The sequence below is a fragment of the Ctenopharyngodon idella genome, chromosome 23 (genome assembly GCF_019924925.1).
Source record: "Ctenopharyngodon idella isolate HZGC_01 chromosome 23, HZGC01, whole genome shotgun sequence".
NCBI lineage: Eukaryota > Metazoa > Chordata > Actinopteri > Cypriniformes > Xenocyprididae > Ctenopharyngodon > Ctenopharyngodon idella.
The window spans coordinates 24,377,098-24,403,453 of NC_067242.1; the positions used below are offsets into that span (position 1 = coordinate 24,377,098).

A 26,356-nucleotide genomic window follows, 5' to 3' on the forward strand; every position below is an offset into this window, starting at 1 on the left:
CTGAAACTCATGTACCAAATCCTAAAACCAAGTTGGCAGAATTGTAGGCACAGATCCTGCCTACAATTTGTTCCAATTTTAGTGTGTAAATAACAAAAAAGTTTTGTTAATGTATTGCATTTATGTGTTAATGTATATTTGAATAGGTAGCAATATTTTACAACCAGCTACAGTGTAATTCTGACAATGGGATTTCATAGTAATGTTTTGTGTTGATCACATCAGTGTGTTGGTTTGTAGACATATCTTCATATGTAGTGTGTGCCATTTTGGTGCAAAAAAAAAAAAAAAAAAAGGGAAAGGGATAAAACAAATGCAGTGTTTGCTTTTGCTAGAGAGTTTTATGTTTAGAGCTTTGGGAAAATGGGACAAAGATTCAGCAAACGTGTATAACCAGTTGGGAAAAACTATGAAAACAGGATTTATTGTAAGTCATTAACTTACCATTTTGCACAAAATGTAGTATTACAGTAAATATAGTATATAATTTCCTAGTATAAGATGAACCTGCTCTTCTGTTTGATGTCTGTGATGACTGCAAATAAAATGCTCTGCTTGCTTATTTGACTCTGCACACATCCTCCTTACACACAGACAACAACTGAACACATCAGCTGTTTAAACCGACACTAAAAGCAGTTATGAATTGGGCAGCTATAATGTGTCAGCCACAAAGATAAGGACTTTGAAACTGCTGACTCATTGTGTGTTGTTTGGATATGAAAGGCATTCATTGGTCTTGTGCTTGAATGGTTTTGAGAACTTCTCTTTAAGTTCTCAAAAACACTGAACTGGCCTGAACGCCTTACAAACAACTTATTTTATGACTAGTAAATATGTGGGACTAACTGAAAGAATTAAATTTTAATCTATATAAAATTCAGTTACATCACGCTGTATAACCAGTTAAATTAAGCAAGAAGGATTTGTAATAGAATTGCTTTGTCAAATTATATAGAATGAGACACAAAGCAAATTTTGATTTGAAAATACAACTTATTTACTGTAAAAGATTAAACCCTGATAAGGCTGATATATGAAAGAATAGTCCAAAAATCTAGGTACATTGTGTAACTTTTTTCATTATTATGGCATCAATACATCATTAATAATTCTTACAAAACTTGTTTTTGTCTTACCCTGATTCACTATGGTAAGCCAATTAAAAGTGTTTATATTTTAGACCTGTCGGGATGGTTTTCATGGGAAATTGTGTTCATATGTCACTCACCCGTAAGTGTCTCGTCATATCCGTAAATAGAGAAAAGTTGCTCCGGGTTAGTTATCACCAGGGCCATAGCTAGGGTGCCCGGGGCACCGGAGTGAGATGTTGCTGTGGGTTCCCCTAGCGACAGCACTGGTTGTCACAACGAGCGAGAAAGGTTGAGCACATGGAGAACGTTAAATATTGAACCTTGGGGAATCACTTGTTTTTTTGTTTAAAAAAAAAAAAAAAAAAAAAAAAAAAGAGGAACAGTGGAGAGTCTGCTGGCAAAAGGAGAATGCAACAGAGCTCGTAATAAAACAAGAAACCTTTAGATTTTATCTAAAGGTTCAATAAACTGTTCCATTTAAAGGTACACTATGTAACTTTTTTTTTTTTTTTTTTTTAAATAAAAGTGACTTGCCTTAGATGACCAAGATAGATTTGTGGATGGATGGATTTATTTATTTATTTATTTATTTAATTTTATTCATTTAAGACTGGACATAAGGACTGGTACCTCACTCCACTAGAGTCAATGAGAAAACCAGACATTGGTAGAATATGCTACAGCTCTTGCCATATTTCAGGCTATTGTAGAACTTGCAGCTAAATTATTTTCATTTGCCTGCCTTCTTTGAAAACATATGGTCAGCAACACTACGAGCTGCTGACTGATGTTGTGTAAATCAGACAAACACAAGTCTGCTCACTTGAGTTGTTTATCATTCAAGATGATTCAGGAGTGAAACAGTTGTAACCCAATCCACCCAACCATTCTTCTGCTTAAAGTACAGTAGAATGCAAAACAAAACATCAGCTCATGAGTCAAAAGGAAGTTATTTCACTTCCTTATTTGTACCAGCAACATGCTCATCTCTAGAAATTTTTAACTTGCACAACTGCACCATAGTATAATATAAAAAAAAAATGCGGCTAAAACCACTTCCATGTTTTGAATAATTGAAACATGACAATATCAAAGGTTGAGAATGAGGTTAGAATGTCACAAGAGAAGATTTTTGCTGTAGGGTAAAAAAAAATCCAGTGATGTTCCTTATAAGACTGGCTTGGTTTGAGCATAACTTCAGACTGTAGAGTTTCAGTAAAAATCACTGTCTTCATCAACTTCAAAATCAAGCACATGCAACTCATTGTTTTTCTGTATCACTCCTGCCTCCTCCTCCTCCTCCTCTGTGCTGTTTTTGGTTTCTCTTCTATCCCTCTTCACAATCTGATGATATTCCTGATAGATTCCAGTCAGAGCCTGTGCGGCCTCTACAGATACTTTCAGCTTTCCAACCACATCCTGCTCTTTATCTGCACTGACAACTGAGAGATAAAAACAGACACTAATACATATATTTCTTATGCATGTATTTTAAGTATATTTTTGTGTCTCCTTTAAAATGACTGAATATTACCATCGATCTGTTCTTCAATAACATCATTTCCAGTCAGAAGAAGTTCTCGTAAATCCAAGTAGGCGTAGCCGACATCTTCACATTCTTCTTGCTCATTCATTGGCTCACTGACTACTGTGAACTTTAACCTAGATGATTGGAGGAAAGAAACCTAGAGATTCAAGATCTTCTTTACAAATCTTTCATTTTATTGCCATGGGAAATTATTATTATTGTTACATCTATCATTATCTCCCATGTTCTCTCAGTTTACCTGCCCTGGTTGGGGTCAGTGCCTTCCAGCATGGTGTAGAGGTAATGTCTCAGAGGAACTGCTTCCAATGAATCCACATGAATTACTGACAACAAAAAAGAGAACATATTTTATTAATTATATTAGGGGTTTTTTTTATAACTTTTTTTAAAATTAATCATACCAAGTTAATGTTAGATTAACATTATGTTAGATTAACAGCCCTACTATATGTGTGTGTGTGTGTGTGTGTGTGTGTGTGTGTGTGTGTGTGTGTGTGTGTGTGTGTATTTAAGTGCCCCTTAATTTAATTTATATTATATTATATTATCTACAAGTACATTTTTACAACACACACACACACACACACACACACACACATATATATATATACATATATATATATATATGTGTGTGTGTGTGTGTGTGTTGTAAAAATGTACTTGTAGGTAATATAATATAATATAAATTAAATTAAGGGGCACTTAAGTGTACCTAAAGAGAGTACACTTTCATGACTTTGTTTCTTAACACACTCATGTAACACCTTTTTAATCACTGTAAAGCTGCTTTGACACTATCTGCATTGTAAAAAGCACCATATAAATAAATGTGATTTGACTTAATAATTACATCTTAATAATCTTTTGTCATGCTTTAAAAAAGTACATTTATTCTGATGTGTTGGCTAACATATTCATTCCCACTACTCAAAACTTGAAAGCTAAACCTGCTAATCATTTGTCCTAATCGAGTGTGTTGCAAGATTCCAGGGAGAAGTTATTCCATGCTGAAAGTTTGTGCATGTCACAGTCAATCAAAACATCCAGTATTTGATGTTTAATATACAGCTACTGTATGTTGAACAGAAGTCTGGATCAATGAGACGTCAATCTGGGTTGGGCTACGTAGAGTGATGTTAAAGGTCGCAGATGGTTTGGACAAAGACTTCTGCTATGGAAGAGCATCTGGTCAAGACACATAAAGGTGATTAATTTCACTTCAGTGACCTTACCTCGTGTAAAGTTATAGTGTATTTCCTCCCCGTCTATGGGTTTACGCAGAGACATAGGCGTTTCTGTTGTCTCCATTGGAATACCTAGAAGACGGTATTCTACATACACCTGGTGCACTGAATGGTCAAGTGCAACACTGGAAGAGGGGTTAAAAGAGAGTGACAGGATTTCCACTCTGAGTCTGTCTCCCTGTGAGTCACAAAGACAAATGTTTGATTTAACAGTGTTAATGAAGAGCTGACTCTTCACATTTTTTTTTTCACATTTAAGACCAGTTGCAAGTACATACCCTATGCAAGTACATGAAAACAAGTGTTTCAGCTATGCCAGCTTGATTTCATGAAATGTGCCAAATGTGCTCTGATGCCCTGGCAAATGCCTAAGCGTTCAAAAGTAATTAAGGGATTTATATAATGGTCAGTTTTCTTCTAAGTGACCGTGTACAATACTCAGAAAGCATCAATGAAGATACGATTGGCTGTCTGAAACATAGCCGGTTGTCAAAGAGTATGATGTGAGTTTAACATTATACAAATTTGATTAGCAGTCATTTAAGCAAGAATGTTGAGAAATATAGTGTATGGGTTTAATTTCAGTTAATAGCGTCCCTGATTTCAGGCAGATTTACTAGTATATTGTGATGTCATTCCTTACTGTAGTTGAAAATGACTTATATCTTGGTAAAGATTTTGGTTAAAAATTACTTAAAATCTTGGTAAAGATTTTGGTTGAAAATGGCTTGTATCTTGGGAACGATTTTGGCTGAAAATGACTTAAATCTTGGGAAAGATTTTGGTTGAAAATGACTTGTTTCTTGGTAAAGATGTTGGCTGAAAATGACTTAAATCTTGGGAAAGATTTTGGTTGAAAATGACAAGCCTTAGTAAAGATTTTGGTTGAAAATGACTTGTATCTTGGAAAAGATTTTGGATGAAAATGACTTATCTTGGTAAAAATTTTGGTTGAAAAATCACTTTAATAGTAAAGATTTTGGTTGAAAATGACTTGTATCTTGGGAAAGATTTTGGTTGAAAATGACTTGTATCTTGAAAAAAGTTTTTAGTTGAAAATGACTTAAATGTTGATAAATATTTTGGTTGAAAATGACTTGAATCGTGGTAAAGATTTTGGTTGAAAATGACTTGTATCTTGGTAAAGATTTTGGTTGAAAATTACTTAAAATAGTGGTAAAGATTTTGGTTGAAAATGACTTCAATCGTGGTAAAGATTTTGGTTGAAAATGACTTGTATGTTGGGAAAGATTTTGGTTGAAAATGACTTATCTTGGTAAAGATTTTGGTTTAAAATGACTTGTATCTTGGTAAAGATTTTGGTTGAAAATTGCTTATATTGTGGTAAAGATTTTGGTCATATCGCCCACCTCTTAGTAATTAAAAAGTTAATTTTAAAGTCAACACATAATGCTTTAATCCCCCAGTAAGCAAGCTAGAGGTGACAGTGGCAAGGAACAGCTTTGGTGGTATCAAGAGAAAAATGTGGGAAAACCCAGGCTAACCCAGGGAGCTAGTTCTCCTCTGGCTATAAAGTATGTTTTTGTGTTTTTAAATTTTTGAGATTCCAGTTTATGTCCATTAGTCAACTGTGTGATCATCACCTTTTTACGTGGCTTTGGAGGGTCAGGAATTATGATGACATCACTTCCATTTGAATCTCTTGATTCATCAGACTGAAGGGCATCTATGTCACTTTGAGCTATTTTGGATAAAAGAGGTAAAAAGAAGCTTAACCTCAGTACTTTATAACTTGTGTAATGATTAAGTGACTATTGAAAATCTCACTTCTATCTTCTGTTTCATCCTCTTGTTCTTCATCTTCCTCTTCCTGCTCCTCCATTTTTATTTGCTTTAAAAGAAATGTATTGGAGACAGGTTTGAACTGACTGATTTAAATACATATAAATCTTACTGTTATATATCCTGTTACACCTTCACAGTTCCTTACCTGTGCTGAGTCGCTTTGATAGCTCCTTTGGCTGTGAGGGGTGCTCATCTCTGAGACAGATGGTCTTAAGTCCATAAATTGATTGGACTCAGTTGACTTAATAGACATGGTATGTGTTTTGGGTTTCATTTTGTCCTGAACGGGTAATGCTGCAGTGCTTTGTTGCTTCCTTCTAACCGACCTTGATAGAGGTTTCCGATGATTCGAAGTGGGTTCAGACACCTGAATGGTTGGAGACTGAAGGGGTAAAATCGAACCTCTTTTAGGGTTTCTAATGGATGTGGATGGGTGAATGTCATTGGTCTTGGCTCCATGGTCTAGTGGAGGCCGAAGCTGAGACTGAAATTAAGTTGAAAGATTTAATTTAAATTGTTTATATTGTTGAATTACTTTGGGCACATATTTTCATTCACAGACACTCACCCTGGGCTTTGCAATTGGTCTCTGTGACACCTCAGTGCTCGGCACCATCCTCTCTTTCTCTGTTCCTTCTCTTTGCCTTGACGGTGTCTCAGGTGATTGGAAGGGGTACTTCCACCTGAGAGTGACCCTTACCATTCCTCTTGGACTGCCAGCAGGGTCTCTAAGCACATAATCACCTGACAGCAGAGAACGGAGTAAACATTATTCACCAGTTAACCTTTGCCTTAGTGAATATTGGTTATGGTTCTACATTTGATTCCCAGGGTAATATAATGTTTTGTTACTTTTATTTGTTTCTCTTGGCTGAATCTTGGATATTTGGTTTCAAAAATATGAACTTACTAAATATACACGAAAGTCAAAAGTTTAAAATAATTAAAATTTTGTTTTAGTGTTTTTGAAAGAAGTCTCTTATTTCTCTTAAGTCAAAGATGCCACACTTATTTGATCAACAATACAGTAAAAACAGTAATACTGTGGAATATTATTACAATTCAAAAGAATTGTTTTATTTTTTTTATATATATTTTAAAATATAACTTATTCCTGTGATGGCAAAACTGAATTTTCATAATTTGTCAGGAACCGAATCAGCATATTAGAATGATTTCTGAAGGATCATGTGACAATGAAGACTGGAGTAATGATGACGATTCAGCTTTGCCATCACAGGAATAAATTACATTTTAAAATATATTAAAATAGAAAATCGATTTAAATCGTAATAATTTTTCTTAATAATTTTTTACAATATTACTGTTTTTACTGTATTTTTGATCAAATAAATGTAGCCTTTGTAAGCATTCTTCTAAAAACATTAAAAAGATCTTAATTATTCCAAACTTTTGACCGCTAGTATATGAACAGAATTAAATTCCCACTTATATTGTTTAATTAAGGTTCTGTTTAATTGCATCTTGATCATAATGATTACCTCTGATTGGTCTGCCTGCAGCAAGGGCTCGTAGTGGAATTGGTGTCTTTGCCAAATAAGTGGGAGGAGTCTGACTTTCGCTGTCATCAAACACATACACCCACAGACTGCCCACATTCAGGTATTCTAATACATCCGTGGTAACAGCTAATGGATAGCTCGCTGAGTCTTCAAAGACAGGATCCACACAGCACTGAATTATGGGTGTAGAATGAGGTGGTAGGTCATAAAGGCGATACGTTAAGTATGCATCAGGGAGTATTCCTGGCCAGTGGGTACTGAGGCCCACACAGCGCTCCAGTACCACCTCAAGCTCATTGGGTATCCCTACGCCATAATCATACATCTCCTAAAACACAAAAAATACATGTTTTTAAAAGTTTGAGGTAATAAATTCAGTCAAATTAAGCAGTTCTGCAAGAGAACAACACGCACTGAATTCATATTACAGAATACTGAAATTAGCTTGATACAACATGACCATGTCGGCTACATAATATGGACATTTAACTGTAATCAGTCTACTTAAATAGAAAAATTCGCAACATTTACTTGAACCATGACTTTAGTTCTACCTGGAATACAACTGGAAATGATTAGAACCTCTAAGCTGCTCTTTCCATTCAGTAAAAGGGACTGTTGAGTTTTAAAAATGACAAAGAACACAAAAACTGAAAAACATAATAAAAATAGTCCATATTGTCTGTAGCCATTTGATTATTTTTAAATTATGTGCATGTGTGAATGACATATGAATTACTTTTATGGCACTTTTTGTGTTTCTTTGCTCTATTTTGTCTTTCTTGGAGCCCCTAGTTATTGTATACTTTTACTGTATTGAAAAGAGCAGTTTGGAGATACTGTATCTAAATATTCCGTATTTTAAATATCTCCATTTGTTATAGGAAGAAACACAAATGGAGATTAATTTAAGCTAATTTCATTGGTTAGAGTGAAGGGTAAGGTTAGGGATTTGTGTTTGGTGTAGGCAATCAGCACTGTGACTGACATGACCGATGAAAGCTTTATAATCGGCTATGGGGCGGAGTTTCAGTTGAACTGGTTTTGGGAAGGTGGGGAATCACGCCTGCCATTCACAAATCCTCTCCAGTGACCTTATGGAGTAGTAAAGTTTTCATTGTACATTTTAGAATCTCACCAGAAGTAGTAAGTCATCCGGGTACTTTTTGCCTATTCTTTTACGAGTACTGTGAATTCAGACATGCTATTCTTGTCACATACTGTTTTTCGCCTACTATATAGTGGTGAAGTATGCGATTTCAGATGCAGCCCTACAAAAAGAAGTGTCTAATGGTATTGAAGGTGCACTTTTAGTGTTCTTCAAACCTTAAAATGATATTTTTAAAAAGCTGTACTTGCAGATAATAATATATTAATGAAATTAAATGTAAATAAATTAAAAGGCCACTACTTAAAGATATATGATATAATGACTATGTTTCTTAACACACTTAGTACACTTTTAAAAAGCGCACTTTGTTATAATGTCAAAGTAAAAGTTCATTTTAAATTGTTTTAATAATCTTTTTTTGTTCTTGAAAGAAGTACACTTATATTGATGTGTTGACTAACGTTCTAAAGCACATGTAAAGCACTTGATTATAATTTTAACTGTAGTGTTATTAGATATTACATTTAAACTTAATATATTTTAAATGTACTAAAATGTACTTAATATATTTTAAATGTACTAAATACAAATGTTTAATTACAAATATATTTAAATATTTTTGTTTATCATAAATCCCAGTACACTTTAACCATATTTCAAAGACAACATAATTATGAAATTACATATAAAGATGTACTTAAGTCCTACATTAGTGGGTCAAAAAATCTCTAAAGTTCAGCTAGCTGCATCCCACAATCCTTGGAACAGATTTAAACAACATTTTATTTATGAGAATGGAATGTACATAGGCTTTGTCTTGGCGAACTAGATCGGCTACGCTGCTGCTGCTGGCATGAGTGAAGGCTACTGCCAAAACATGCACATAAATACAGGGAATAGAATATGAGCTGCTGCAAGGAAATTAAGAAGAACCCCCTAGCAGATCTAGGCAGGTGGTGCTGGGGAAGGAGAGGGACTAAGAGAATTCCCATGGTGTGCTGCTCTGAGTTGAGCCATTACATTAAGTTTACATTTACTGTAAGTATATTTTTCCATAGTAAGTACGCTAAAGTGTACTTTTTCACAAGGGCAGGTTTGGAACTAAATAAATGTGAATGAATACATTACAGAATTTTCATTTTTGAGTAAACTATGCTCTCAAGGCTTTCCTAAAAAGTGCTGTCCTCAGTATGTGGTACTATATATGGTGACATTTACCTCTGTTTCCCCAAGAGCCCATTCCAAACCTCTGGTGTGCCTTACAGCTGTTCTGCTTGTGGCTCTTTCCATTTGAGGTTCTGTGAGTTCCACCTGAGGGTGTAAACACACCCAAAACTCAAGGATTCCTATAACTTCTCCTTCAGCTCCTGCAGAACAAAGGACAACTTACAAAATGCAGTGGCAAATATTATTGCAATAAAGAGCTGCCACAATGAAAATAATGTGAAATTGAACCCTCTTACATAAACATTTATATGCAACCTCATTTTTCTTACCTGTGATGTTGGTTCTATTTTTCATTCGTTCACCTCTACACTGTAGCGCTCCCATCAGAGTGATCCTCGATCTCCCACGGGTTATAAATTGTACCCCTCCAAGTGCTTGGTGCAGTTCAACAGTGATGGACCCACCATGAACCCTGAGCTTCTCCAGGTCGAAAGAAGAGAGGGCGTAATGCGACGTGAAACCATAATTTGGCTGACCACCTGACATTAATGAAGTTGAGAGGGTTTCAAAGTCAAGAAAGCCATAGGTGCAAAATGTCGCTACCCCTTGGTGATTTCCTGTGCCTTGTCCCATGAGTCTCAGTCCCAGTGGTGTAAAGGTGGCTCCTAAGAGATGAATCTCCAGAAGAGATTCTCCTCCACGCAGATGTGTGATTATGGCGCCCTCTGCTGTAGGCTGGACTGACTCTTGTGCCAACTCTGTCCAGGTGTACTGCATTGGTATGGTCCGCTTATTATTTCTAGGGCTGTATGCTAACTCTTTGAGTTGAGCTAAAACAATGGAGGAAAAATATGGTGTCATCATACTTGCATTATTAATTGAAATTCGGGGAGTATGGGGCTAGTTGTCACACGTTTTTGCTCTCATCTATTTAGTGCTTCTCAGTATAGGTTTATTTTTAAAAGTCAGTTTCTATATAGACATATGCATACATAGTTGACCTTGCATACCAGCATGATGTTATTATGGTTACTTGTTTATCCACCAACAAAATTACAATATACAAAAAAAAAAAAAAAAAAAAAAAAAAAAATTATGATATATTAGATTTTTAGTTTGTAGGATAAAATTCAGAATTATTATTATTATTATTATTGATTTAAAATCATTTAAATTTTCATTTGAAATCACTAATTATGTAATATTTTTTATTTTTTAAATATAAAATAATAATACATAATGGTTTTATTTAAACAAAATGGTAACACTTTCCAATAAGGTTCATCAGTTAACATTAGTTAACTGCATTAGTTAACATGAACTAATAATGAACTGCACTTATACAGCATTTATTAATCTTTGTTAATGTTAAGTTCAACATTTACTAATACATCATTAAAATCTTGTTAACATTAGTTAATGCACTGTGAACTAACATGAACAAACAAGGAACAACTGTATTTTCATTAACTAACGTTAACGAAGATTAGTAAATACAGTCACAAATGTATTGTTCATGGTTAGTTCATGTTAGTTAATACATTAACTAATGTTTAACTAATGAACCTTATTGTAAAGTGTTACCAACAAAATATAACTGAAAACAATTTTAAACTAGATATTTGAAACCAACATACAAAACAACTTCTAGAAAAAAAAAAAAGGCATTGGTACAATCAGATTTTTTACTTAAAACTTGTGACAACTAGCCCTAATCTTTTGCATATTGTACATGCTGCAACAGCATTTCCTCTAACCTTGTAAATTGCTGATTTGAAGGCCTCTGCTTTTCAACAATTTGTCTTTTTCACCTGCCCTCCTCCTATTCTCCTCCCTCTTTCTTTCAGATTTCTCCATAACTGTCTTCATCTCGTTCTATAAAAGAAAATACTGTAGGTGTAATGGTATATACTGCATTTATATTCTAACTGTGAGTGTGTGTACCTGGAGGTCAGCATTTAGGCGATGCTGCAGTAATAATAAATCTCTGGTTTTCTGGAGTTCTAAAACAGTTTCTGCATATGAGGCTTGTACTGCAGTCAAATCCCTTGATGTGTCTTCTAACTTTCCATCCGTTTTCAAGAAGGACATCACCCCTTGAGTCTCCTGCTGCATTCTAAAGGCCTAAGAGATGAATCAGAAGAGAAACAGAAAGATGGAATGAAACAAGCAAAGCTATTGTTATATAGTTACCTAAATGTTTTGAAATATCTAAAAATCCACAGCTTTCAAAACAAAACATCTGACCTTAATCTGCAGCAGAGTCTCACTCAGATCTTCCACACTCATATCAAACTCCTAATAGAGAATGAAAAACAGAATATGGAAAACAAATTCTAATTAACTGAATGTCTAGCCTCAGTTTCTCTTTGCAAAGGAAATTTTAGCGTAATACAGGAAACTTTACTTTTGTAACAGAGTCTAGTTTCTCTTGCAAAGATGTGACTTCCTGTCTGTGCTGCAGGACTTCTCGCTCCAAGCAGTCATGTTTTTCTTTCAGGAACATAACCATATCTGAAGACAGAAAAATACATTCAATTTGTTGAGGAGATGTACATGCATTAACACTGAAAACATTTTGCATATTCACCCAGACAGTTTCCAGGAGTCTGGTTGCACAGTTTCAAGTTTCGGGCAGCTACAATGAGCACTTCCAGAATAAGATGAGTTGTGGTCCAGAATTGATGGTGATATACAAAAGTCTAACAATGCAAGAGTCTTACCTCTATCTCGCTCCTTCTCCTTCTGAACTCGATCATTCTCATATCTCATCTGTTCCTTCTCCTGCTCCAGCATTTTCTTTTCTCTCCTTTCTTCCTCCAGTCTGTCTTCAAGTTTCTGTACCTCCTCTCTCCACCTATCTTCTCTAAACTGTTCCCTTGTTTTCTCTTGTTCCTCATGTTGTCCTTCTTGATGGCTCTGGGCAGATATAGTGCTATGGTGGAAATCGATGAATTAAAGGATTAGTTCACTTTAAAATGAAAATTACCTCAAGCTTTACCTGCTCTCAAGGCGTCCTAGGTGTATATTACTTTCTTCTTTCTGATGAACACAATCTGAGTTATATTAATAAATATCCTGACACATCCCAGCTTTATAATGGCAGTGAATGGGACCAACGAGTATGAAGCTCAAGAAAGTGCAAGGCTTGAGGGTGAGTAAAGCTTGGTGTAATTTTCATTTTAAAGTGAACTAACACAGAAAAATCTCCAGAGTTAAATCAGCTCTACTCAGAGTACATATGGTCCCTCTCTAAAAAGTGTTAAAATAACACTGAAACAGAGTTAAAGTTAATGAGATAATTAAGCAATTAATTAATGATTGCACATTAGTGATGAACACCTGCTGTTAACAAGAATCTCTGAAGAAAAGAGAAACACAAGAACTACAACTTACTTCAGTCACAGCCTTATTAATCACTTAATTATCTCATTAACTTTAACTCTGCTTCAGTGTTACTTTAACACTATTTAGATCAACTCTGAGCAGAGTTGATTTAACTCTGGGAATTTTACTGTGAATCCTTTAAGATTTTTAAAAATTGGCTTTTTTATACAGAAATATTATTATTATTATTATTATTATTATTTTGCTTATTTACAGGATGACAAACCTATAACCCATTCCATAATAGCCTGAAACAAAGTTGTGTGGATAGGCCCAATGGACCTTACAACAGATAAATGACTGACAGCCCAAATAGCTAATCAAATCGCTGCACTAAGAAGCCTTGTTGCTATCCGCCATTTTGTATGTCAAGCTCTAAAGCTTACTGAACTGTGGGACACAGACCTTCTTTTTTGTCAAATTTCTTTAATTATGGTAAAAATGTGTTGTTATGGCCCATGTACTTCAGATGCTAGGTACCCAGAGTGGCTAGTTAATGGAGTTTCGTTCATCCGTTCTTTAGCCAGTGATCTTGAAAAATGCAAGTGTTCAATCAGACTTGTTGTTTTTATAATATAGATCATCGTTCATGTTACACTTTCATGATCACATGACATTTTTTCCATTAAATAAAAGGACTATGAAAAAAGTTTGTGTGGGCAGTTTTATTTAACACTACTGTAGATCCAATTTAGGCGATTACATAAAATTTTATATAGCAGTATGCTTCATCTTCAAGAAAAAAATTGAGAAGGATATTTGGTTTATTTCCTCCATATATCTCTATCTACAGTTTGAGTAAACATCTGTATGCTGGGCAAATGAGCTTCATCCAAGATACTTCTGTTGGCTTCAACTTATTTGTGGATTATTTGGGTTTATTTGACAAACAGAAGCATGCTGAATAGACTCCGGTGTCACTGGAATCTCTGGTTTGAACATCTCTGTGCTCTGATAAGTAATAAATAATGTGACATTCAGCCAAAATTTACTTATATAAAAAAACAAACAAACACAGACACACTAACACATTATTTACCCCTGTTTGCATCTTCCAAGCGTCTGATACACATTTTTCCTGTGTGACGTCAACTGTCTGACTTCTTTACGCTTGGTAAGATTTCCCCTATTTTCTTGTATTCTACCATTATATTTAGTGTTACATAACAACCTCATACAAAAGCTTATGCTTTCTGATTTTTGTACAATGATAATCTATGATAAACTTCATTTGAAGCAATTTATTCCAAAATCATCAGGTAGAGTCACTCATCGGCGAGTGAGCGACTCGCGTTGTCATTTTGTTTGACAGACATAGATATAGAAAACCAGCCCTTGGAAAGTAACAGCTGTCATAAGCTCATTTCAGGTCAACAAGTAGGGTATAGGGAATCCCCTTTGTCCCACAGTCCATGAAAATGTTCCTGTCCCTACATCCTATGAAATACTGACCTCTCCAGAAGTGAATCATAGCTTTTCTTCAAGAGGTTCCTCTCCCCCTCTAGGTCTGAAACTCTCTCCTGAAGCTGAGGAGCAGGTGTTTGTATATGATTGCAAAGGTGACAACTTGGAATAAAAGTGCAAAAACTTTAACAATAATAACTCAAGCAGTACCTCCCCCAGAGCTTGCAGTGAAAGTGTGGCAGCGTTGAGCTGGCCCTCGAGTGTTAGCACTCTCTGCTTCTCTTGTTTCAGCTGCTCGCTCAGTTCCTCCACCTTCTCCAGCAGTGCTACTTGGCTCTCTTTTAAAGACCTTTGGCCCTACATAATATTTACCCATATAAAGTGAAAAAGACATAGAACCCCATTTATTCAATGGAATTTAACAAAATTAACTGGGTCTAACTTGTCAGTGTTCTGTCTGGTTTAGAATAGGGCTACAATGTTTAATTTTATTCTGTAAATGTTTGTATGTTACTTTTGATTATAAAGAAAGAGCTGATAATGATGAAAATGGGAAATGTTTCTTTTCAGGTTAAGCTCACCTCCTCCAGCTGGTTCTCGTAAGCCTTAAGAAAGAGCACAAGGAGAGGAGGTAATGAGGATGATTTGTTTTAATGCCAAAATATAATTTGGAAGACATTTTACCAATTCTTTTAAAGTGGAAGTCCCCATCCAATATATTTTCTTTAGACATAAGACAAAATATTACTTAAAGGCACAATATGTAAACTTTCGCCACTAGAGGTCACTTATTCAAAACAAAGGCGTAGCTTGATGACGCCTTGATTTCGCAGAATCATGGAAGCTAATGATGAGCTAATGTATTAAAGATTTACATTACTGTAGTATGAAGCAGGGTGGGACTGAAAGCCGCTGGACCGGAACAAGGCTGCTGGAGCGATTGCTAATGAGACACGAGCGCGACCCGCGGCTCAAGAGCAGCTGAACTTTTATTATGCGGCAGACAACCGTTTACGCTTCTTCCGGTCATGAGTATGTGGGGTAAAGCAGCGCTGTTTTACCATATTAGATACATTTGTGTGTTGAAAGGTCTCTGAAAGTACTCTGTGCATTCACTCTGCGGCTGCTATGAGACACTTCTTGCACACTGCAGTAAGCTAGATCAATATTAAGCATGGTAAAACACGGTACTCGCTGTAAATCAAGAAAACGAGATTTAAACAATAAGAATAACAGTGTTGAGCTGTATAACAATTAGTTTTCTGTCGACGAATGTATACAAACACCTCACCTGCTCACCTGTCTCATAAAACATAATATATTAAAGCATCTTTGGTGTTTCCATGGTTTCTACAAAATAAAACCGGAAATCGAGGGTAACACAGGTATGATGTCATTGATAGGCAACTCATGGACATGGTCCGTGTCCTGGTTAAAATTGCTTATTTCTCTGGATTTAAACATTCTTTGAAACATTTGGTATAATGTAAGAACACAAGTCAACAAAATATATAACATTGTTCTAGTGGTTTTTGGATATTTTAATCCAAAAATCTTATATATTGTGCCTTTAATGTAGGTCAATATAATTTTTTTTATTACTTAATTTCACCTCTAACAAAAGCTAAATTATCTATAATATGATAGATGAAATTTCACTTAATATAAAACTAAATACATTAACACCTTGTAACATAAACACAATAGTTAGTCAATGTTTTTATTTAGTTTATTTACTATAAAGACAACTTCGAAAGACCTTAATGTTTATTATGATATGTTTTTAAAAGATGCATCATATTTTCTGTTATGTACTAAAAGAAATACAAACTTTTAGACAAACTGAACAAAACAATTTTAAACCGGAAACCATGATTTTCGATTAGACCAACTTCCTCAATAATAAAAAAGAAAAGAAACACTAACATGATGTTTATCTAAAGTCATGTTTCTTATTCATATGGTTGAATTGGATCATCGAAGGCCAGCAGCAAAGACATTGGTCAATAAAGTGAGATTAAATACACAAAGCTGTTTTTGTGCTAGTAATTTGCATTACTTATTTGAAAAAGTAACGTCTCGGTTACAAAGGTAACCCTCGTTCCCTGAAGGAGGGAACGGAGACGTACGTCGGACAGACCGACGAATAGGAATCTCGCTAGAGAGGCCAATCTACTTCGAGTGTAACTACAACGAGCCAATGCACATTGGCATGCAATCATATGCATCAGCTGCTCGCCTCGCAGCGCGGGTATATAACGAGCAGCAGGTGCGTTGCATCTTCAGGTTTTCGCTGAGGAGCCGAACCGGATAGGCGGCAGCATCAGCGGGGTACAGCGACTGTGGCGACGGGACGTACGTCTCCGTTCCCTCCTTCAGGGAACGAGGGTTACCTTTGTAACCGAGACGTTCCCATTCAGTCGGTCACGTTCGACGTACGTCGGACAGACCGACGAATAGGAATCCCTACCAAAGCGCCACAGGGGCTGCCCTCTTCCAGCGCTCTGTTGTAAGCCACCTGAACCCCCTTGCCTACGGACGGTGGGACAGGGCTAACACAGAGAGTGTCAATCACTGCTGTTCCCCAAAACCCATTCAGTGAGACTATTGGATAACGCTGGGAAAGCGTACCCTTCCGCTGGGAAAGGAACGCTGCGGAAGCCACATCCTTCCCGAAGGAGTTAAGTGGAGAAGTACATATGGACTAACCCGTAGGCTGTACTACATATGGAAGAACTGGGGTGACTCCAACTCGATGAGAGGTGGGTTCTCCCAGAGGGAAAGACACGGGCTTCGTTTAGGAGCAACCGTGGAACTAGACATATGGGATCCCAGTAGGGTCACACATATGGTACCCAGCCTAAACCCGGTTCTCAAGGATACAACGGAGTATAGGCCTAGCGCCAGACGTTCCGCCACGTCGGCTGCCGAAGGGAGATCGGAGGACTCAACAGGGTCTGCCTTGTAGGGACTCTCTGGAGAAAAAAGCGCATGTAAGCGCAGCAAGCCGACACTAAGCCGGGGCCTCTCCGTGCCTCTGACCTGAGGTGAGAACACGGGAGGAGACCGGCTCGACACGAAGGCTATAGAATCTAGCGAGCGTGTTAGGTGTCGCCCAGCCCACAGCTCTACAGATGTCTGTAGCGAGGCGCCACGAGCCAGCGCCCAGGAAGATGCGACGCCTCTCGTGGAGTGCGCATGCAACCTGAGCGGGCAGGGCACGCCCTGAGCTTGGTAAGCCAGGGCGATGGCATCCACTATCCAGTGGGCCATCCTCTGCTTGGAGACAGCCTTTCCCTTCTGCTGGCCTCCGTAACAGACAAGAGCTGGTCTGAGGTCCTGAAGCTTTGAGTTCTGTCTATGTACAGTCGCAAAGCGCGAACTGGACAGAGCAAAGCCAGGGCTGGGTCTGCCTCCTCCGAGGGCAGCGCTTGCAGGCTCACTACCTGGTCCCTGAAGGGAGTGGTAGGAACCTTGGGCACAAGCCAGGCCGGGGTCTCAGTACCACATGGCCGTCACCCGGCCCGAACTCCAGGCACGATTCGTCGACCGAAAAAGACTGCAGGTCCCCTACCCTCTTGATGGAGGCCAATGCAACCAGCAGCAAAGTCTTCATAGACAGAATCTTTAAGTCTGCTGATTGCAAGGGCTCAAAGGGAGCAATCTGAAGTGCTCTCAGCACCAGAGCAAGGTCCCAAGAGGGTATGGAGGGAGGACGAGGAGGATTTAACCGCCTCGCCCCCCTAAGGAACCTGACGACCAGGTCGTGCTGACCAACAGATTTGCCATCTATGTGGTCATGATATGCGGAGATAGCAGCAGTATGGACTTTGAGGGTGGAGGGGGACAGCCTACGCTCCAACCCCTGCTGCAAGAAGGAAAGCACGACACCGAACGAGCATCTTCGGGGGTCCTCTCGACGAGAAGAACACCACTCGACGAACAGGTTCCACTTCAAGGCGTAAGCCCGTCTCGTAGATGGAGCACGTGCCGAAGCGATGGTGTTAAGTACCTCGGGGGGTAAGTCACCTAGAACCTCCGCGTCCCGTCCAGGGACCAGACATGGAGTTTCCAGAGGTCTGGACGCGGGTGCCAGAGAGTGCCCCGTCTCTGAGAAAGAAGGTCCTTCCTCAGAGGAATGGGCCAGGGAGGGGCTGTCGCGAGGAGTGAGAGTTCTGGGAACCAGGTCCGGTTGGGCCAATAGGGCGCAACTAGCAGAACCTGCTCCTCGTCCTCCCTGACTTTGCACAGGGTCTGTGCAAGTAGGCTCACTGGGGGAAACGCATATTTGCGAAGGCCCCGGGGCCAGCTGAGCGCCAGTGCGTCTGTTCCGAGTGTTCCCCGGACAGGGAGTAAAACAACCGGCAATGGGAGGTTTCTGGTGAGGCAAACAGGTCTACCTGAGCCTCTCCGAACTCTCTCCAAATCAGCTGGACCACCTGGGGGTGGAGTCGCCACTCTCCTGGCCGCGCAGCTCGTGATAGCTCGTGGGCCACACGGTTGAGCACACCGGGAATATGAATGGCACGAAGCGACCTCAGATGCTTCTGACTCCAGAGGAGGAGATGGCGGGCGAGTTGCGACATGCGACGGGAGCGTAGACCACCTTGACGGTTGATGTACGCAACGGTCGCAGTGTTGTCCGTCCGGACCAGTACATGCTTGCCCCGTAGCGGCCCTTTGAGGCGGCTCAGGGCAAGGCGTACCGCTAGCAACTCGAGGCAGTTGATGTGCCAATGCAGATGGGGGCCCGTCCAACCCCTGACACTGCATGCCCGTTGTACGTGGCACCCCAGCCTGTGGCAGAGGCATCCGTGAATACCACAGCATGCCGGGACAACTGCTCTAGGGGTACTCCAGCCCGAAGAAACAAGGGGTCCGACCACGGGCTGAAGGTTTGGCGGCACTCCTGAGTGATTGCCACCCGGAACGTGCCGCGTTGCCACGCCCATCTCGGGATCCGGCCGTGGAGCCAGTGTTGAAGCGGTCTCATATGAAGCAGACCGAGCGGGGTTACTGCCGCTGCGGCTGCCATATGCCCCAGGAGCCTCTGAAAAAATTTCAGTGGAACCGCTGTCCTGCCGTTGAACGTATTCAGGCAGTTCAACACCGACTGAGCACGTTCCTCTGTGAGGCGTGCTATCTGTTCGACCGAATCCAACTCCATACCGAGAAAAGAGATCCTCTGCACCGGGGCGAGTTTGCTCTTTTCCCAGTTGACCTGAAGACCCAACTGGCTGAGGTGTCTGAGCACCAAATCCCTGTGTTCGCACCACTGATCCCGGGACTGTGCCAGAATGAGCCAGTCGTCGAGATAGTTAAGGATGCGAACACCCTGTTCTCTCATGGAAACAAGGGCTCCCTCCACGACCTTCGTGAAGACGCGGGGAGACAGGGCCAGCCCGAAGGGTAAGACTCTGTACTGATATGCTTGACCTTCGAACGCAAAAACGCAGGAATGGCCTGTGTCGCGGAAGAATCGAACATGAAAGTACACGTCCTTCAGGTCGATCGCTGCAAACCAATCCTGGGGACGGATGCACTCGAAAATGCATTTCTGCGTGAGCATTTTGAACGGTAGCTTGTGAAGGCTCCGATTCAAAACTCGCAGATCCAGGATCGGTCGTAACCCACCGCTTTTCTTGGGTACAATGAAGTAGGGACTGTAGAACCCTGACCTCATATCGGCTGGAGGGACCGGCTCTATCGCGTCCTTCGCCAGTAGGACCGCGATCTCCGCACGCAAGACACGGGCATCGACAGCCTTCACTGCAGTGAGGTGGACACCCCTGAACTTGGGGGGACGCCGGGCGAACTGAATCGCATAGCCGAGCCCGATGGTCCGAATGAGCCAGCGAGACGGACTGGGGAGCGCTAACCAGGCTCACCGAGACCGTACAGGCGGGATCAAAGGGACCGCAGGCGTACCCGCAGTGAGGCAGCGAGGTGGAACACAGGGACGCAGCTCGGGAGGCTCTCTCTGCGAGGCGGCCCGAAGCGGGGTCAGAGTGTGCTGTGCAACACCTACCTGGTTCCACGGTTGGGCAGGGGGCGCAGGAGAGGCTTTGCTGCCTTCTCGACTGCACGCTGCTGCCCTCTGGCGAAGGAAGAGGGGGATGAGAGTGGTGAGGCTTTTCTCCTCCCACTGCTCTCCGAGCCCTCTTCAGACCCAGAGATGGAGGAACTGCTCTCTTTTTGAAAATTTGGGTACCGCTGGCTGTTGGACCAGCGGGAGAACAGAAACAAACCCAACCAACAGGATTTACCACCCGGCCCTCCTCCGGGGGGGGGGGGGGGGGGGGGGGGGGAGAGCAGCCCCACCCGTCTCTGGGTCACCCGTCTCAGGGGTGATTTTTCACTAACCACTTAAACAGTAGCAGAGACGGGAGGTGTCATCTTCCTGCAGCGGACACAGTAGAGCAGACTGGGCCGGAGTTTTTTTTTTTTTTTTTTTTATTCTGCAGGGGACGACGCCCTTGGCGACGAGCAGACTGAGGGCCCCACGAGGAACTCAATGGTTTGTCGGGGGAGGCTCCCCGGTCTGCCACTAACTGAGGAGAACTGCTGGGCTCAGTCCCCGACAGTGTCACCGAAAAGGCCACCTTGTGAGATGGGAGTGTCGAGAAAGCGTTTAGCTTGACGACCTCTTGCACCTCAGCAAGGTAAGCCAGGGGGGCGCTTCTGGACCACTGAGGTGGACATCGTCTGGCCGAAGGCCTGCGCCGTGACTTTGATCACGGTTAGTCAACAAGCGCAGCTCAACCCCGGCTCAGAACTACCCTCATGCATAAAGAGTGCCTTGGCCTCACATGCAGGGTGGGTGTGGTCTGTGAACAGCCACCCCACCCATAAGGGTAGTGAGAGTAAAAACTTATGCAGATTTTGGCACTTTTGGCATTCCATATTTATGGCACCAATATAGCTCCATACTGCCAAGTTTTTCATGCACATCCGGAACACCCGGGAAAGCATGGCTGTAAACTCTGAATCTGAGTCAGCATAAGCACACACCATTACAGTGGGCAGCGTCACCCTCATTTCCAGAGCATAACAGCCCTCTCTCCGATGCTGCAATCGACATCTGACCCTCAGCTGGAGCCCTAAATAGAATGCTAGGTTCCCCTATGAAGAGGACCAGCAATCCAATCCAGAAGCTGCACAGCATGTAATGCGCTAGAGGGAGGGGCCCTAGGGGGTTGGTTCCCCGAAGGAACCCCTCAACCTCAAGACACCCAAGCCATTTCACCAAAGTAGACCTCTTCTGGTGCACCAGAGAGGGCGCTACAACGGAGATTAGGCAAGGAGACCGCGCATCTAGAGCGCCGAGCGAGCGCTGGGTTGCCGTGACAACCCGCGCTGCAGCCCGACAGCTCGACGGCACACGACACGCAGAGGAGCGAGAGGTTTGCTCTCGCTGATCTCCGCGGTCTCCCAGAGTGTCGGGCAGACCCGCGGCTGTGCTTTTACACACAAGCGGCAGCTGGCCAACAACAGAGGGGACTCAAGCTTCCCGGAGAAAGAAGAGTCACGACCGGCGTGTCGACGTGATCATGTTCTCATACGAAAACATGAACCACCCACGAACATCGTTTCAGCACGCGCCCAGACATGTGAAACAGTGATCGTGGCCGTCAGTGAGGACAGGAAACGACCGCATCCAGAAACACACAAATAGAATGTCATCTTTAAAAAGACGCAAGCTCTATTTGTGTAAGCTCTTTTAGGGACTTTACTCTTTTAGAGTGCTGAAGCACGCAGGGGAACGGCCGCCGCAACACAGACAGGGATTGTGTGCAGCCTGTCGTGTGCTCTTTCTCTCTTTGAAGGCGCTCACTCTTACCAGCCGTAAAAACGGCTTTCAGCGCTCGAAGCGCACCGTACCGGCCGTGAGAACAGCCTTCTGACGCTGTCAAAACAGCTATTTGCTCTATAACGGCAAACGAACAAAAAACAGAAAATAAAGAGGACTTCGACCCCGCTGCTGTGCTGTTCGCCCGCACTCGAAAAAAAAAGAGAAGTTCAACCAAAAAGCTTGACTCGTTTTCTAGCAGACACTTGCTTGCAGAGAACAGGAACAACACCGTTCGGCTCCGAAGCGAAAAGCTGAAGATGCAACGCACCTGCTGCTCGTTATATACCCGCGCTGCGAGGCGAGCAGCTGATGCATATGATTGCATGCCAATGTGCATTGGCTCGTTGTAGTTACACTCGAAGTAGATTGGCCTCTCTAGCGAGATTCCTATTCGTCGGTCTGTCCGACGTACGTCGAACGTGACCGACTGAATGGGAACTCAGATGTTTTGTTGTAAATATAAAAGTAATTCCTTGCTTTATTCGTTATTTTTAAAAAGTCATCTGAATACGTAACACGTATTACTTGTAATGCCACCAAACCAACTCTGCTTACACTCCTACTCAGTCCTCTCATCGATAGTCTGGGGCGTTAATAGTTCAGTGAAGCCAAGCAATAGTAAAGGGGATTGGACTATCCCAAATGAACCCAAACCCCAAATATTATTTAAATGGATAATAGTTTTCAATGTTTTTGCTCTGGTTTGGTCTTACGGCTCACCTCCTGAAGAGCAGCAAACTTTTCCTGAACGACCAGAAGGGCGGAGCTCTTTTCAGAGAGCTGCTTCTGCAATCTGATCACATCTATATTATCTTTTATAGTAAGTCTGTAAAGAAGAATAAAAAAATGTCAATTTTTTTTTCATGTCACAAAAACATGCACATTGTTTTGGTGCAAGTGTGTAAAATGTTTATTGACTGAATAGCGATTGAATGACTGTGAACAAGTATTGTTAATTTGATTATTGATTAATAAACACAAACACATATTATATAAATATATGGGCTACATGAACGTTTCCTACCTGTGTCCGTCGGCTTGTTGTTTGCGCAGGTCTTTCACAATACCCTCTATTTCTTTCTCTTTGTCTCTGAGCATTTCTCTAAGAGACTGAGCTGTCAACTCTTGCTCTGCCACCCTCCCTTGCTGGGTTTCTATGATGGCAGATCTGCTGAGAGAGAAAACAAGCCAGAAAATTAGAAACAAGGAGAGAAAAGATGATATTGCCGATAAACATGCAATTTAAATAGCTAATTAATAGCATGGAAGAAATGTCCTACCATGGATATGGGTTATCAAGATGCATTAAAATTAAGTATATATCATGCAAAATATACTGGCAAAATCTTTAAGGGTAAAAGCACAACTACATAGCTGAAGTCTCAATGAATGCTGGGATGCCATGAGCAGATTGTCATAAGAAAGCAAATGCTTTTCAGTGCAGACCTACATTTTCAACCACATTAAAAGTCTTTCTTTCTGTCTTTCTTTCTTTCTTTGTCTCAGTTGAGATGCAGGTATTAAGCACAGCACTATACTGTGTTTTGCAGAATTGCAAGTAAACATAAAAACATCCAACAAACCTGAGTAATGCAATTCTGCTTACAGTATATAGAGGAGAAAGAGACAGAATGATTGACAATAATTTTGTTTGTTTTGTATTGACCATGGCTATTACATATATGAACTCTTTTGACATGCACAAATTATTTAAGCAGTTTGCAGTTAATAGCTCACATATAAGAACATATAACACACAAAGACATTTTTAGGCACTGTAATGGTGTGAATAGTATCATCACATTCATATCATATTGTGAACATTCCATGAGGTAGTTAAAGAGCAGTTATTTTTGTCTGTCTTTAGACGTATTAGTGATTTTTTTTCTGTCTATTCTCCTTAGTAACTTGAAAATAAAAACATACAAAAGAACACACCCACAGGTCAACTTACAATCTGTCTATCTCTACTCTAGTGTCATCCAGTGAACTGATGCCACAGCGGGCAGGAGCGGTTTGGGCAGCTCGTCTGACACCTCCATCCCCATCCACACCTCTCCCTGAGACAGAAAAAGACAAAAGAGTATTGTATAAAATCTGGACTGCAACACCAAATAAACACTCCTTATGAAAAAATACTGTGGTGGCACCATATATCAAAGTACCATATACCTAACATTTGCATGCCACCATCATATTAACATGGTGCATGTCCAAAAATAGGCTTCAGCAATATTACCATTTTACCATATCCAAAAACACACACAGTCTTACTACGAATTTTGTGACTCCTCACCTGTCCGTGGCCTATTATGCGTTCTGACACCCAGATCTAAGATGTGTTGCTTGGCTAAATGTAGTTTACTCTGCAGCGCCCCCTTCTGGCTCTCTAGAGTCGCTACACGAGCCTCTAGCTCTTCAATAGTGTCCTCCAGCTCTCCATCCCTCCCTGCGGACGAAGGTCCGTGCTTTAATCGCAGCAGTTTAGTTGACAACCTGAACAGCCAAGACAACAGATTGTCTTATTTTAAAGCAATACTTCACTTGATGTGGTGTATTTGGGGCATAAAAACAATGATAAAAGTGTCCATAAAGCAAAATTGGCAGCGTTGATTGCATTCACCAGCTGAGTAACTGCCATTGAGATGAATGGAAATGATAACGGAACACTTTCTCCAAGAATTATGGATCTGTTTATTAGTGTGCGTTTCGGTACCTGCGTAGTTTTTGGTCTTGTGTGCGGCTGTGTTGTTTGAGAAGTGTGTTCTCCTCCAGTAGACGGAGACATTGGTCTTCCAGCTGCTCGCGTGATGCTCTGAACAATCGCTGACGATCTGTATAAAGACATAGAGGCTTAGAAAACAACCCAGAGTTGCTACTATTTACAGTGTTTGTTCAGAAGTTGCTCTTTTATAGCCCAGGATACTGGAGAAAGAAGTTCACATTTCACTGACTTTGAATATTGACTTTGTGTAAAAATAAAAATAAGCACAAATTAGTTAATTGATGATATACAGTAAGAGTATAGAGTTATAAAATGTGAATAGCATGGTTGGACAAGTAACAACTACTAATGAAGCAAAGAAATTCTCAAGGAGACGTGCGATACTGAGGCATTTTTCTCAGTTCAGCAAATTTCTTCATTTGCTCTCCATTTGAATCTAATTGCTGTTAAGAAAAAACAACTGATATTGTAAAGAATACATTTTCTTTCCAATAGTACTAAAAGTAATATATACTTCTATAAGAAAAGAGAATTAAACCTACTAAGAAATAATAGTGCTTGTTTATTGGCCTGTGACACACATCTTACCCTTTATCTTGAGCACCTGCGTTGGTCTTCTCCAGCTTCTGGTGTCTTGATCTGTGTCTGAAAAAAAGCATACATTGATCTTTAACAGATCCACTTATTTAAACAAACCAGAAGTAAAAATGCATATGATCTTTTAACCTAAATAAACACACCATGTCAGCTCTATACACACCTGTGAGAACAGTTATCAGTCCTGCTCTCAAGCCCACATCCCTCACAGGGAGGTCACCTGCTGTCTCATCCACGGCCAATGACATTATGAGAACTAACAGCTCCAACCAATCACTGCCTTTATGAGCCAAGGCATTCAGGAAGTGATGTCACCACAGTGGAAGGCAATGGGACAAATATTTCTTATCCTGCATCACAAAGAAAATGAAGAAACATTTCAAATTAAGTACTTAAAAATAAGATTAAACTAATATGACGCTAACATTAACATTTTAAAACCTATTATTTAAACCAATGAACATATGAAATGCAATATTCATTTAATTATTGAGAAGGGATTTTCATTATTACAGCCATGGACCTCCAACATAAAAAAAACATCTGTTCTGAAATGTTACTCAGCATAATTTGAGAATGTTCCAAAGTGTACTTAAATGACAAATCCGAAAAGTAGGAGATCACAGAGGAAAGCTTAGCAAAACAAGTATAGATAACATAGATGACAATCAACACCAAACAAAGAATTGTAAGAACTGAAAGCTTAAATACCCAAGGGAGGTTAATCAACAGAAACTGAAACAGGTGCATAACAATAAGTAAGCAAGGAAACTAACTAGTGGCAGAAAAAAATGGGAACAAAGGAAACAGGTACAGGAACTAGAACTAAACCAAACTTCCTTAAATATGAACTACAAAACTGTAAATATTTATTCTGATTTCTTTAAAACTTTTTTT

The 26,356-nt window shown here is 40.4% G+C and overlaps 1 protein-coding gene across 1 annotated transcript; it reads right to left on the reverse strand.

Annotated features, from left to right (window-relative positions):
• Positions 1-1,069: 1,069 nt before the first annotated feature.
• rpgrip1 (RPGR interacting protein 1) lies at positions 1,070-25,707 on the reverse strand. Its single transcript, XM_051882680.1, has 27 exons — positions 25,623-25,707; positions 25,451-25,507; positions 24,854-24,971; positions 24,434-24,633; positions 24,092-24,197; positions 23,721-23,735; positions 23,162-23,308; positions 22,858-22,963; positions 14,867-14,890; positions 14,496-14,642; positions 14,334-14,407; positions 12,218-12,429; positions 11,902-12,008; positions 11,742-11,792; positions 11,439-11,618; positions 11,252-11,369; positions 9,824-10,324; positions 9,546-9,694; positions 7,196-7,544; positions 6,262-6,437; positions 5,839-6,177; positions 5,676-5,739; positions 5,492-5,589; positions 3,876-4,065; positions 2,882-2,966; positions 2,629-2,756; positions 1,070-2,536 (listed from the first exon to the last, which is right to left on the reverse strand). The coding sequence occupies exons 1-27, from the start codon at positions 25,705-25,707 to the stop codon at positions 2,307-2,309; spliced, it is 4,056 nt and encodes a 1,351-aa protein (XP_051738640.1). The 3' UTR covers positions 1,070-2,306.
• Between the last annotated feature and the right edge of the window lie 649 nt (positions 25,708-26,356).